The 15174-nt window shown below is 37.8% G+C and overlaps 2 protein-coding genes across 3 annotated transcripts; one reads left to right on the top strand and one right to left on the bottom strand.

Moving 5' to 3' along the window:
• LOC112555854 (C-type mannose receptor 2-like) lies at window positions 1-9492 on the bottom strand. Its single transcript, XM_025224398.1, has 9 exons — window positions 9337-9492; window positions 8580-8730; window positions 6554-6672; window positions 5876-6040; window positions 3555-3641; window positions 2337-2499; window positions 1600-1718; window positions 680-844; window positions 1-17 (listed from the first exon to the last, which is right to left on the bottom strand). Exons 1-9 carry the CDS (start codon window positions 9377-9379, stop codon window positions 1-3), a joined length of 1029 nt encoding a protein of 342 aa, XP_025080183.1. The 5' UTR covers window positions 9380-9492.
• Window positions 9493-10506: 1014 nt separating this feature from the next.
• LOC112557853 (nucleolar protein 7-like) lies at window positions 10507-14536 on the top strand. Of its 2 annotated transcripts, none has more exons than XM_025227933.1 (6): window positions 10507-10732; window positions 11412-11635; window positions 12042-12150; window positions 12941-13082; window positions 13264-13382; window positions 13801-14534. In XM_025227933.1, the coding sequence occupies exons 1-6, from the start codon at window positions 10624-10626 to the stop codon at window positions 13905-13907; spliced, it is 810 nt and encodes a 269-aa protein (XP_025083718.1). In that variant the 5' UTR covers window positions 10507-10623; the 3' UTR covers window positions 13908-14534. The 2 variants fall into 2 exon arrangements, with proteins under 2 accessions (XP_025083718.1, XP_025083719.1); XM_025227934.1 differs by having other exon boundaries at window positions 10511-10732; window positions 13796-14536.
• Window positions 14537-15174: the final 638 nt, after the last annotated feature.

Below are 15174 nucleotides of genomic sequence, written 5' to 3'. Positions count from 1 at the left end.
TTATTTCGCAACGAGGTCTGTAAAAAGAGAATAAAACAGGTTTTATTAAATTCTTTGCTACAGTAGGTCTTTTACGGGTTAATGTAAACAGACACAACATGACCAACAAAGACACAGAGACACATAGACACAGACACACGGATACACAGATACCGACAAATAGAAACAGACACCGAGAAAGAAGCAGAAAGAACGAAGTAGAACATAGTAAAAAAAACCAAAAGGATGGCAAGCTACACATTGCTATTTCTTTTTGTGTTTTAAGGCGTATTTAAATACACAAATATTTAAAATGAATAAATTACACCGGGATGAAATGAATGGTCTACTTGGACCTGCTTTGTTCTAAAATCTGTACATAAAAATAAAATATTTATCGTCTTTTAAAGATATTTTTTAAGTCGCAAACGACGGCGGCTCTCTGTCGAAGGTCTATAACTCTTCCAGGTGCTTTCATAGTATTTTTCGAGTTGCTTCCCTTTAATTACTGCACTCGGATTATCCCACGTGTGTTTGAAAAGAGGGGGAAGGGAGGAGGATCGTTATATTTTGAACACGAACACGGACAAAATCTTTGTTTCTCGACTGTAGTTGAGAAAATAATAATGATCTCCATTTCATTTTCCATTTTTTAAAATTAATAACGATTATTACTAACAGATTATTTAAAAGAACTTACGGTATTCACAGACGAACGGATACGATCCCGAGAAGAACAGAAAATTTCCGCAGTTGCTGTTTTTCCATTTCCCGCTGTCCATATCCATGATAACGCAGTCCTCAAAGCTGCTGATAAGTATCAATGGGTGCCCAGGGGCCCAGTTGGTGTACGATGCTACAGATCCTGAAATGTTTTAATTGAGATTCACTTATTGAGGTGAACGAATCGAATGGTCAAAATATAAACACAGAAGCTGCAGGTTAGTTGCGACGCTTTTATTGCTGTTTCATAGGCATCGTGAGCTTTGAATAATATGAGCATGATATTGTTTTTGGATAGGAATGTCTTAGATATTTATAACATGGTGTTCAGAGGTGGGACTTATGAGCAAGTAGTTTAAAAAGACCAAGGGTGACGTGCACAGTAATGCGAGTAGCATTTGCAAACTGGAAAAAAAACGATGTTTGAGTATTCTAGACGACAGGCAGACAGATAAACGAACAGGCTTGGAGTGAGTGCAGATGGACTGAGTTATAGACCAAACGGCCATTCCGTCCAGATAAAAAGAGACCATAGACACACAAAAAGGAGAAAAAAAAAACAACAAAGAAAAAAGGTAAGACAAGGTCAAATAAGAACAAAGATAAGGCAACCGATTAATTGTCGTAATTCAGCTTTAAATTAATCGTGTGCTACACAGTAACTAGCACAAAGGTACTTTAGGTTCTTAAACTTTTTAAAGGATATTGTGCAACTTGACATTATTCAACATTGATTTTGGCCGAATGAAAAAATAAAAGAGAGAAAATAGAGACCTAGACAAATACGGGAAGATAGATAATGAGAGTCAGTCACACGAGCATAATGGCAGAAGATATTTTAGAAAAGAAAGCAAGAGGAAAAAATCGCAGCTTGTAGTGTATGTGAACAGAACTCACCATCTACCCAGACGTAGTGACCCTCTTTACTCATGTCATTCAGCCCGATCCACACGGCGCCATGGAGATTGAACTCGTGTCGAAGGGCGTTGTAGATAAAGTCCTGGATTTCCTGGGTTCTTTATATACAAGATTAAAAATAAAACTCATAGATCGGAGCTCTTTGGATTAATGAATCTTTAATTAAAACATGCTTCTAACTTTTCCTGGGTTCAAAGTTTCCACTTCGGTCTGCAGGGGGACTACCATATTAGTTTTGCAGTGATTCTCTCAAACAACGACAGATTATGTGACGAAGAATGTGCTCTTTTCAACTCAAATAATTAAATAAATAAAATAAAGAAACGTGAAATATAAGCCAAAAGAAAAGGACAAAAGAAATTAATATGATCTATAAGAAATATATGTTTATTTATTTTATGGCGTTACTCTTGCGTGTTTTGTGACTGTTGAACTAAGAGGAAATTTGGTTTTTAGAAATATTTCACGAGTAATTGGTTCATTCATTAATGTCCACGCAGGCTGTCCAAACTAAAGTAAATATAATTTTATATATATATATATATACGTCTTTGCTAAAAATATCCGTTTTCATTCAAAATCGAGTAAAACAACATCTCGAAGCAGGCATTTTTTGATTCTCTAAAGCGATTACTTTTCAGAAAGAAAAAAAAACAACAACAGTCTGCAATGTTGTAATAGAGTGTTCTGGAAAAAGTCAAATATTCAGAACTTACTTAATGTTAACGATGTTTCCGCCATCTACACGACAAGCTGTCTCAGCAGCACTAAACTCTCTCGACTCCAGTAAATGGAACTGATAACAAAAGGAGCCGAGTGTACGGACTGGTTGGTGCTCCGTACTCCCCGCAGGACATTCGTAAATCTGGGCGTAAGAATCTGTAATACGCAAGGTAATATTGTTCATATTGCGTTTAAAAATCTCGTGATCTCTAAGATTGTAAGAAACTACCAATCAAAACGGAAGTACGATAGTCGTGGAGAGCTTCGAGCATGATGTTCTCTTTCCCACCCTGCTTGAGCAACCCAACTGCCACATTATCAACGCCTGGTGAGTTTCCTCCCTTCAGACTGTGTACAGCTCTTTTGGCCTCTCCTCTTAAAACTAGTAGGTCTGCAGGTTCACTATTTCTTGTCTGGTTGTTTTAAATGGTGTTGACGTTGGTCTTCAGTTATAAGTTCTTCGCAGTACTTAGTCCATCGGCTGCTCTCTGTGAGAAGGTAGTCATTGCTGTCTTCGATGACTGAGGTCATGTGCTGATGTGTCTTAGTGAGAGTACTTAGTAGTTGGAGAGCTTCTTTGCTGTCACCTCTTACTATTCCATCTTCAGTATCCCGGCATTGGCTCTCGATCCAGTTCTTCCCAGGTGCCTTCATCCCTTTCTCGATGGACTTGTTTTATATTTGGAAGCTGATTCGGGTTTGCTTTTCTTTTCTCTCTTCAAGGCCCTCCTTTGGTCCCAGAGATCTAGGAGTTCATTCATGACCCATGGATGTTTCTTATTCCTTTGCTGCCCTAGACCCTCCTATTATCAGTAGCACCTCTTTGATGTTTTCCAACAAGTGTCTACATCACATTTCACCAGGTGAAGAAAGATTACAGCCAAAATTGTTGAAAAATCTTTTTCAATGTTAGTGTGTTTTTCTTTACTGAACTGCACTGGCTATTCTTGAATTTATCGTCACACTTAAAGGTTTGTCTTGGAGATGAATCCTACTGACCCACACATACCATCATATGGCTGATAACTTTATTTTCCCCTCATCACTCATTCCAACCTTTTCAACATATGAAGCCATTTGATTGTTAAGAAGTAGAAAGGTCCTTTCGTGAACTATATAGCAGCTCGGCATTTAAGGAAATAAGACATAAGTGAAACACAAATCTGGACTAGACAAGATGTATTTGCCGATGACCATGGGGAGATACTTACAGACAACCACTGAGCAGAAAATGGCCAGACGAATAGCGTCCATGTTGCTTGTCTTCTGTCGGTCTTTCCGAAAGTTCTGGGTCTTATGAGGGAGTTGCCAGATGTATTAAGATAACAACAGGGCAAAAACTCAGTTTATTGTCTCTTAATACATTATTTAAAACGTGCTTCTATTGTTATACACCCAGTTACAGTTCTTCGATATTTAGCTGATTACGTGGCAGAACAGGCCCAGGGTTATTACGGACACGAAACTGTGCAGATGATGATAAGGCTTCTAATGCAAGAAATAGCACTGTTTATCTGACCTTCTGTTGCCAGTACACGATAAAGTGAGTCCCAGCTAAAAAGAGTTACATCCTGGGTTGTGATAATTTTTTATATTACCTAATCATTCATCCTATCACTTTCATTACCCCTCCTTCTCTTTCCTTCTTCATTCATTCATGCCCGCAGGACTTCAGGAGTCGTAGCCATGAAGCAATGGTAAGTCGTTATCGGTGGACAAAATGGGGAAAACAAGAAAAAAATGTCTTGTCTCCATAGTTACGACGCACTTTTTCAGACCTGGTGAATATTGCTATAACTTTACCTGAGGGAATATTTGTCACTGCTTTATAACTACGGTCCGAGGGATAAAGTAACTTCCACAGAGTACGCATGCGCTTTATAAATATGGAGACAAGCTTGCGCTTGATTTACCCGTGACTTATCTTTGCTTCATGAATATGGCCCCAGGCCAATGAGAACAGCTTAAGTGTAGAGGTAAAGCTGCCGTGTAACAGCAACAAAATAAAGTGTTTTGAATAATAAAGAGAAGGTGAACCACTAGACGAATTTCTTTACTAATTCATGCATCTAAAGCAAACCGGCCAATCAAACTCCGTAAACTTGGTTTTAAAGGTCTAGTGTGATGTCTATTTCTTCTTCTAATGGCTGGGTACAATTAATTTAGTACTAATCTCCAGAAACGCGCTTGAGAATTTCCCCATGACCTCACGTGACTTTCACGTGACCTGACGTTTGGGCACATGTACCCTGACTGACATAATCCATGTTCTATTGCCTTCACAACCTACTGGCATCCATGTACAATCATGAACTTCTGTGTTGTTGACCTATTTCCGTGCATGGTGCTGTTTGTGTGTATTTCGAGAATGAAAGATTGGTATTCACTTAGTTATTTTGAATAACAGTATCTAGCCCTGAGCTTTACCCGTTCATTAGAAGAAAATAAATTGCACTCTGCTAGTCTTTTAACGGACCTTAGCCCTCTTTATCCTTGATCTCGTTCCTCTTTTCATCGTCCTTACGATCGACATCATTGAGCAGTGATGTGTCTCGAGAAAACAACACATTTCACAGCTCACTAAGCTGAAAGAAGCGGTTTTGGTTTTGGTGTGTTGTGAACGCTGCTTAATTGTACTTTGTGCTCCCAATAGGGGAGGATAATTGATCAGCTCTTGTGAAAGTTGTGTATTGTATAACTATATTCATTTCCTATCATACACTTTGTCACCCCCTTCTCTCTTTCATTTCTCGCTTTCCAAATTTACAAGTATTCTCTTTTGTTGAATGAATAATTGGAAACGTGAAACCGTGTTGAGCTTTTTTTTTTTTATGTAACTAATGAAATGGATTGGTGTTGCTCATCTCTCTGTCTCTCTTTCTAACATATATCACAAATACAAAGACACACATGTCAGTCACCACGATAACAACTTATGGCAGGAATATATTTTTTCAAATGTATTTTCATTTGTTTTATTTAATTCGTTCAACAGCATTTCGGGACAAGTCGTTCATCTCGAGCTGTTTCCTCCTTAAATAACGAGAGTAGTAACTTCTTCGGGGGCAGCAGTCGTTTCTGCCACCGCCGGTGTCCCTCCTGCAGCTGTTACAATAACATCCCAAGTGCAAGTCAGTTTGTATTCTCTACATCCTCACTTACAGTTACGAGTAAATAATATTTAGGAACCATCGATGACATTCCTCCTATTATAATTAGCCTTCTCTTGGAGTTGTTAAAGAGTCTAAAATTTAAAATTATATTTGCTGCGAAATATCACCTGCTACCAGTCTCCTCCGTTTTCTACGCTGTCTTTCTCTCTGTGTCTGTCTCTCTCACGTTCCCTTACAATCTCATCTGAGCTAGAAGTGTTTCTATCTTTTATTAAAAGCAGCTTCTTTAAATCATTCAGAATGGAAATTTATTGAAAGTTTTGAGTATGTTACAAACTACTTTAAGGGATTTCTTTCGTTAGGTATACCTTCGCAGATGCTCGGATAGCTTTCGCACAGAAAGAAAAGGGTTTACTTACCAAATTCACAGATATACGGATGACTTCCGCTCAAAAAGAGCAAAGTTTCACATCGGTAATCATGCCATTTGCCGCCCTCCCTCATGTCCATGGCAACGCAGTCTTCAAGACCTCCCAGAATTCCTGGCTGGCCTGAGGCCCAGTTTGTGTATTCTGCCTTGGATCCTGCAAAGAAAAGCAGAAGGTCAAATGAACTTTCATGAAATCAAAACTGCACTAACTTCCACACATTGGACAACTGTTGCTGACTGATTGACTCTTACATAGAAGCCTGCTCGTGTTTTCTGAGGCCAACCAGCGGACCATGCCTATCGCTGCTAGTTCGAGCTTCTTATTAATTGTAAAATAGCAACACTGTGCTATCGTTGTTTTGATGGCGTCTCTCCAACACACTTGTTTGAGTTGCTGACGCCTTACCACCCGTGTCGGTCTCTTTGGTCTGCGTCTACTGACATTCGATAGAAGCTACTTTGTCCATCTTTGACCCCCATGAAATTCTCTGCCTTTCGATGTTTTCTCCTGCCAAGCTGTCTTCTATAACCCGTTAACTATATGAACATGCCATTCAATAAGAAAAAAAACCAGTTATCTACATACTATCTATTAGAGCGTTTTGAGAAACCATTAATTCTGTAAACTCGCACTGCCATCGAACATAGATGAAACAGTCCTACAAACCATCAACCCATCGGTAGTCGCCCTCCCGCTCCGCGTCAGTGAGACCGATCCAGACAATGCCGTGGTACCCGAGTTCTGTTCTTATTGTGTTGTAGATGAAAGTCTGGGTGGCTTCGTCCCTTCAAACATCAAATGTCATACAAAAGAAAAACATTTAATTAATGGACGCAAAATAAGTTAACAGCCATGATATTAAGTAATAGCTATGATACTACTTTGTGGATGCTTAGAAATAGCTATGACAGAGTTAGGGTTAGGGTAACAATTAACATATTAATACCCATATAGAATTATATTCCAGCCTTTTCATCATATCTTTATTCTTTCAAATAATTGTGTTTACATTAGTAGGAATACATGATTATATAATAAATAGAGCGATCAATCAACATTTATACATAGATGTCTTTGTGTATAGGGGTGTGCATGCGGGCGGGTGGGCGCGTGTGTGTGTGTGTGTTTGCTTTGCGGGTGGTTTGTACGTGATTTGTAAATGCTTGAGTACAGTCCATGAAGTGCGAATTGAAGTCATTGTCTCTGTCATGGGCCAAACTTGATTTGCTGTGTTGTTCTAAATAAGAAGAATAGGCGGGTACAGAGGGTTAAAAAGAACATTCTCGAGTTCTGAATGACCAGCTAATTCACTAAGCGCAGGAATGGGAAAAAAATCTCTGGACATCATTGAGACTTCGATCCTCTTGCTTGTAAGCCTTGTGCCGCCGCGGCCTCTGAATCACGCCTGCTCTAACCTTGTTTAGCTGAGATAAAACCTTTCAGTGTTACTCTCTAATGACGAATGAATGAGAATTGTGATTATGCGTGGTCTCCGTGATGAAGACTTGCACTAACTTTAAGAAAGAACTAAATCATTTGCACCTAGTGAAAAAATTTTTTAAAGTTAATAATGGGAAAATCTGTGACCCTTAATTTGACAATGAAACAAAATGTCTCGTAGGGGTCGAGTGTAATATTGCAGAAATGTGCGCTGAATTGTAACTCCCGAGTTACATGTCTCCCCTACTCCCCTAGCAAAGACTACGTGCGACCCAGTGAATGAACCCGAATGGCGTCTACGTGCGTGCCTTGGAAAATGGGTCGACGTGTCCAGTCTCACACAAGTGATTCAACAACGTTCTGCTTGACACGTGTCCCAGTCGTTGATAGGTCCTGTGTCGGGCTTTGTTTTCGTTAGGCGATATCACCTTCAGTAGCCCCAGTGGGAATTGTAACATCCGGCACCCTGTCTTCGGAAGGAGAAGTTTGAGTCCGTGTCTTATTAGTTCCCCGTGCCCTTCTGTCAGTAGAACGAACTTTTGCAGAATCTAGATGCCAACGACGTCCACACTGCGCATGACTACTAACTACCGGTTGGAGGGAAAGCTGTCAGGGCACCTGACCTCTAATCTCACAAGATCGCGGCGATCATAGATAAAGAGATGTGTGGGTCAGAATTAGAATTTTCCTTATATGTATATCTATTTTGCGTTTCGTACCCTTCCCCTCCCCAACTAGGCACACATTCCCCATCCCCTGACTGTGATCATCTTTACGCCTGGTGTTTCCCCACTATATGTGTTTGCTGTATGTTTTAAATATATTTAGAAGGCAAACCGGTGTGTCTCAAAGTCCTTCATTCGGGTAAGTAGGCATCACTACCTGGACAACTGTTTTGCTGTTGAAACAATTCGCGTGTTTTCAAATGAGTGTAGCTTAGTGAAAAAAAGTTTATGTAATGTTTGCAATAATGTTTATAAAATACATGCAAGTTTTTATCGTGTTTATATGTTTGTGCATAACTATACACGTGTTTGTGTAATCAGCGTTAGCACATATTAGTACATATGTCTGATGGGTTTTTTGTTTTGTTTTTGTTTTTTTGTTTTTTTGTTTTTTTTGTTTGGTTTTTGGATTGTTTTCGTTTGTTTTTCTTTTGTTTTTTATTTTGTTCTTTGTTTTTTTCGTACAAGCATGCAATCTGGTTCCTAGCCCAACCTGACCAAGTTTTCGAGAGAGCAAGTCGTGATACCTAATGATAAGTTCGGTTCCTCCCTCACGTACGCAGTCGGCCTCGGCCACGCTGAACTCACGTGACTCCCGCATGTGGAACTGGAAACAGCTGTTGCCGAAGGTTCTGACTGGCGCCTGCGGGGTGCTGGCTGGACAGTCGCCATTGACGGCTGAAAAATAGCAGGACAGCACAAATGAATGCATCAGCAGATTTTCAAACCCTTGAAAATGAGTTACAGGAAAGAAGTCAGAGTTTAGATTACAATAGCTTGTAGTACCAGTACTTATTTCGGACACCAGACGAAGAAAGAAAAAGAGATAATGCAACGACAATAAATTAAATAAATAAACTGACAGGCAGTGAGGGAAAAAAATCTAATTAGCTCCTCTAATAAAGTAAACGTTTCAACGCAGAAACGCATCCACAAAAAATAAATTTACAAATCTTTTGCTTTCAGGCGCTGGACATGAGCAAAATCATGAGCGACATGAGCAAAATCTTTTTTATAGTGCAAAAAAAAAAAAAGGGGGGGGGGGCAAAAATCAGCAAAAAGTCCGCAAAAACATGGATCGTGTTTATAAACTCTTTAAAATCTTCTAATCCCTTCCGAGCATCCATGTGATGACCGATACTATTTCTGAACGGAGCTTTTTGTTTAGAACATTTCTACTTCGAGAAATTTATGGAGCAATGGTTCAAGAGCGTTTTTAGTGCTGCAGATAAAGCAAAAAATGTCATTTAAAGTACCAAAAATATAACGACAACTTATACATACCGATTAAAACAGCGGAAAGCAACAGTATGTAGGCAGACGCCATGATAGTTCAAATGGCTAGAATTCTTTGCTTCAGGAGACCCCCAAGTGAAATGCTATTTGCAAGGTTTGCGGATTTAAAGGTCGGGAGAGGAAGATAAGAGAAAGATAAGCACTTGTTCTCTTTGGTCAAGTAAAATTTTATTGTGTAGTGCGCGGCGCGTATAGTCTCTGTGCGGATGACTACATAGCATATATAGATAGATATAGGTATCACAAACCTTACAGCATGATGAAATTATGGAGTTCTGAATCGAAATTGAAGATTAATTACAGTCGTTCGTTTTGAAAGTAAAGTCAGTGGCTGACCATATACACGGTGTGAAAATTCTGTGAATTCCCGTGCTTTAATTTGACTCTACTGTATTCAGATTAATTTTCGGACTTACAAAATAAAAATGTGGACTAAAGGGTGCACATACGTGAGACTATATAAGTGTCATCTTTATTTAGTTTCTCGAGATTCTTGTTTCTCCTTTTCATTTCACGTTCGAGGCTTTGATAAATGATATGAAAGAAGTTTTTACAATTTTTGTGGTACTACTCGATCGCGCTAAGGTCTTTAACCACCAACACAATAAAGTTCCTTTCAAGTCGAATGGAGATCGAGTATATGGTGGTATACAAAATACTAGCCTCCCACCCACCCATCCCCCCAAAAAAAGAATGGCGAAGGAATCCGATATTCATTCCATATCCCAGCTGTCAAATAATTAAAATGTTAAGAATCTCACAAAGAGCTAGTATATATGTATATCATTTTGAAACTAATCTATTTTCACGTATGTTCATATGCAAAAAAGTTTACGGTTATGCAGTTTTTTGTCTTAACTCGTCTGATTTAAAAGGACAATTAAATCGGGCATCATGCTTTATCTATACAGTATATATATGCCTTTCTGAATAATGTGCATTGCATTCTTAACAATTTGAATGTAATTTCCAGAAAATTGCTAGTATAGAGTGACAGTACAGAGTTACACCTCAAAATATCACAGTAGAACCAGCGAGTAGAACCAAAGACGATATATTATTATCAAGGATTAATATTACAAGTACGTGATTATTGTTATACGTAGTCTGAGGTAGAACACGATAATGGATTATGTCCCCTGGCTATTTTTCTAAGGGATGTCACTCTTCTCCTCGAGCAAGGGAAGTCACCACCCACACGTGTGTTATCTTCCTGTGAGACTGTTTTGTTCACCCCGAAACTTGCTTCTGTGTATGAATTAAAAAGTTTTTGCGATGCCACGACAAGCGAGATATTACAACAGGGATTCAGAAGACGATGACGAATTTGAGCTGCAAGCTTTCAGAGAAGATGCCGTAAGGGCAGGGGATGATGGTGCATCAGGTAAGCAGCTTGCAAAAATGCAAGTCTTGATATTTCCACAGCATTCAGCGAACATCATTTCAAGCACTAATCTACAGCGTTCAAAAAACGATACAGAATGATAATTTTACAGGGATACTGATTATTCAAAGATATTATTCATATTTCTGATTAGGCATGTCAGTGTTCAGTAATCCCTAGGTTCTAGGCTAGAACTTATCCAGTCTTATGGTCTTCACAGCTATATCATTCAAAGACTATCTATCTCTGTATCTTCCACAATGGTCGTGAAAATAAAAAATAATAATGGTCGGTTGATTCAACCACTTACTGACTTGACTTAGCAGGCGACAGAAGGATTTGTCAATATAACTTTCATCAGAGCGAGAATCGGTATCATCAAATCACACGCACACACACAATATTAATAAAAGATCAGCATGTTCAGGTCAATAACGATAAAATAGGGTTCTAATGAAAAAAAAACTGCAGCTATCAAATGTGCACGCAAATACTGTTTTATATATACTCTAAAGCATAAAAATAAAGACAAATGTTTCAAAGTTCACTTTTATTATAGATTCTTTATTATAGTCAATAGACTTAGCAGCATTCAAATCAACTCATGCGGTAGTCAAGTCGTCAAACTCCAAAGTGACCGATGACCACATTAAATGTGCATTTTTAACTGGACTTGCAGACACCAACTCAGAATCTGGCCTTGGGGACTCTCCAGAAGATGGCATCGAAGACCACGACTCAGATGATAGTGATTCAAGTGAGGCGCCAGAAGACGTTTGTTTTGCAGCTTCCCGCGAAAAAGAACAAAAGAGAATGGAGGATATTCTCAACCAGATAAAGAAAGATCGAGCAGACAAGAAAGACAGACTGCGTAAAAAGGATGATCTTTTCAAACAACAAAAAGTATTAACTTTTTTAAAATTAGAAAGGTGTATTAAATTTTAGTGGCTAGTTCATTGCCTTTATTTTTATTTTCTGCACTGTCATTAAATTAGAAGTCATTTTTAAGTAGAGTTGTAGCTAGGAATATGTCTGTTTTGGAAGCTGCAAGGGTAATATTAAAAAAAAATAGTTTGTACAAATAGTTTAGTCCTTGTTACTCCTCAAGGAGCACAGGCTTGTACAAATAGCTCTCTGAAATCTAAGATTTAAAGTTTGTTGCATGCTGAATTTAATTTGCAAACTTTGCACCTAGCAGATATTGTAACCTGTCCATGTTTTATGCTCTTATTAGTGATAATGGGATTTCAAACTATTTGTATATACATATTTATTATTATAAAGGATCTTTTTTTTTTTTTGCAAACAGCAACAGAAACTGGCTGCATTATCAAAGCGAAAACTTCCTGAAGATTTTCTAGAAGCTGTAGCAGATACGGCTGAAGAAAAGAAACAAAAGAAAAACCAGAATGAAGCAGGTAAATTAACTGTCCCTTGTGTTATCAGGTAATTGTGGAAGGCTTATGACAATGGAGTTAGAAGACTAATGGACCAACTGTGTGGCTAGTCATTGCACATTTTGGATTTTCTGTTAAAGAATCTATTTACCTATACTTTAACTCATAATTTAAAAAAAAAAGAGGTTGCCACAAGAGTTATCAATATATCATCATGCTTAATGATATACTCATAACATGCAAAGTTATACAAAACTGCATTGCAGAGTTCACAAGTGCCTAAAGAATGTGATGTTTTGTTATTATTTTTATAGTGTAGGGAAGAGGTGAGAAGAAAGCATTAATTTTAGATCCATTTAATTCTATGCTTGTAATCAAAAGTAGATCAATCTTTCTAAATGTTTGCATATAGCAGCACTAAAATAGCATTTGGAAACTTCACCATTCTTTGCTGTCAGGGTACCTACTCAAGCTCTGTCCCGTAATTCTATGATTCTTAGGATTGTGTTTGTGTTTATGTTAGTCTTTTTTTGAATAATATATTTAAAATGGTATTTTGTTGGCTTATGGCTTATTAAGTTACTATATTGTTAAAAAAAATAGCATACATTTTAACAGGGCAGTAGAAATCTCTGCCTAAAAAAACTGCACACCTAACCAAGTGTCCGTCGACCAACCAAATTGTTGTGCATAGTATATTTGCTTTGTTGAAATAAATAATTTTTTAGTTTTTCTCTTTTAATATTCTTCCATAGATCTTTTTAATACCTTATTAATTCTTTTCATTTATTTCCTTGAAATTAAATTACAGCTGTAAAAGGAAGTGAAGAGACAGACCCTGCTTCTCTGGGGGTGTTATCAGCAGAAAATGAATTAGCTGAAGATATCTCTGACAATGAAACAGATGATAAAGTCCAAGACTTCCTTCCCCTTGCAGCGGCCTCAGATGATAGGTAAGTAGCGGTGACAAGATTGACACATGCATGGGTTTTGCATTTCTTCTCACTTCTGTAGCTTGTATCCTTTAAGCAGCATCACATAAATCCTCAAATACATTAGATGTTGTATGAAAGTTCTGCTGTGCATACTCCTTGACTTTGTTTAAAACCATCTTGTACACTTTTTTTGCAACAGAGAACAGCTAATTAAAGTGGTAGCATTAAGCTCCAAAAGCAGAAGTGCCACCATCTCTCAAAAAGCTGCCAGCTTCAAACAGAGTATGCTGTATGGTGGTCGCATCAAAAGAATAGACTGTGAGTTTAGGCAGCATTACATTTATTTGAAGTTTAAATTATTTCTATCTTGTTGTTTATATTTCATGTAAAATATTTGAGTTATTATTTCTAATTCTGTACAGTTTTGTAAAATATAAACATAACACTTTCCTCATGTTTTGCCACTTATCTGTCAGAACTGTTAACATCTGCTGTACTGCCATAGGGAATGAGTTAATAGACCAAAGTCCCATTTTGGGTTAGCATCCCTACAGCTGACAGTCCTAGATAAATGATTTAAATTATTGCATTTGTGAAAAAACATTGTTCTGCAGAAGTAGTGTTTTGTGGGTTACTTCACCATTTCTTCACTCTTCTGAGATAAAGAGATAAAGGCGTTGAATGATGTGGATAATCTATAAAAACATTGTATGTTACCTTTTTGTGTGCAGCACAGCAACAGAAAGGAATCAAAGCCAAAAGAAAAGCAAGACGAAAGAAATGAGTCTTTATTCACCGAACATGCTATTTCACGTTTTATGGAGCAATACTTTCCAGATATGACCATCTCCAGCTCTGTATTTTACCACACTATTTCAGCAACACTGAACAGTGTTCGTACACAGCAATGATTCATATGATGTAAAAGAGCTGTAGTGTTTAAAATTTTATAGAAACTGGCTTGCAGATTGTGCGTGTATTTTGCCTGCTTGCAGCTTGGATGTAATGTACACAAAGTTATGAATGCATGAGAGTTAATGAGCTATTAAAGGTAGACCTATAACCTTTGGTTGTTGGACAGCGAAGTTTCAAAGAGTGCACTTTTTCCAGCATTTTGAATGAGGTGGGTGCCTTTTTCTCTCCCTCACTCAGGCACCCTCTCAGCAACTGGGTCAGGTGACAAAAGTGCTCTGCACCAGACAAGAATCAAACTGGCATATAATTAGTACAAATGTGCTCTTTCAATTTCAATAAAAACAACAAAGAAACTGGAAGCTGCTGTTTTGTTAAAGTGAAAAATACTACTACTTCCAAATAACCATTTTTGTACTTAATGAGTTTTATTTGGGACCTGTAAGATAGCTGCATCAGTTTCACATGTCTATTAATCTGTTTAGTATCAAATGCCAACACCAGGTTTTGTGGCCTGCACACTAATGTACATTACATAGAAATGATTTTAACAAATAATGGTTTGTCTGTTTTTCTTTACATGTAATACACATATTCACACTAACTGCTTCATCTTCATTTAATAACAAAAGTATACAATTTAACATCAGATTACAGAGACTTTATAACCTGCATATCATTATTATATTTATTCTATCACATCAAGTAACTCTCATTGTTGATGTGGAGGTACAAGGATCTATTCCCTGAAATGCTGACATTAGCTGATGTCATGCCTTCTGCAATATGTCTTATGTGTTGTGCCCAGTGGTCCCAGATGTCACTGACCATGCTAAACTTGTGTTGAATATGCAGCTTCTTGTGTTGATATTTGGGATCCAAACTCTTATGTCCATTATAAATATCCAGTAGTTTCAAGGACTACTAGATTCTTCAACATAGATATCAGATGTGGAAGTTTTAGCATTTTTTTGTTATTCTAGTAGTGACAGCACAACGCTGATGACAGCAGCATAAACATTGATACACAAAATAAAATGTATGAATTTCAAATGATTCATACAAGGTCATTGGTTTAATGTTCTCTGATTAAGATGCAGAGCAACCTTCCTCTGATGCTTATTATCAAATGCCTGAATTCTTTCTGGCAAGAAGAGTCCATGTCTTGCCTCCATAAAGCAAGATCGGTACTACAAGA

This window comes from Pomacea canaliculata, linkage group LG2 (assembly GCF_003073045.1).
Source record: "Pomacea canaliculata isolate SZHN2017 linkage group LG2, ASM307304v1, whole genome shotgun sequence".
In the NCBI taxonomy this organism is placed as follows: domain Eukaryota; kingdom Metazoa; phylum Mollusca; class Gastropoda; order Architaenioglossa; family Ampullariidae; genus Pomacea; species Pomacea canaliculata.
Note: the sequence above shows the minus strand (reverse complement) of the source record. Positions and strands in the feature narration are given on the sequence as shown.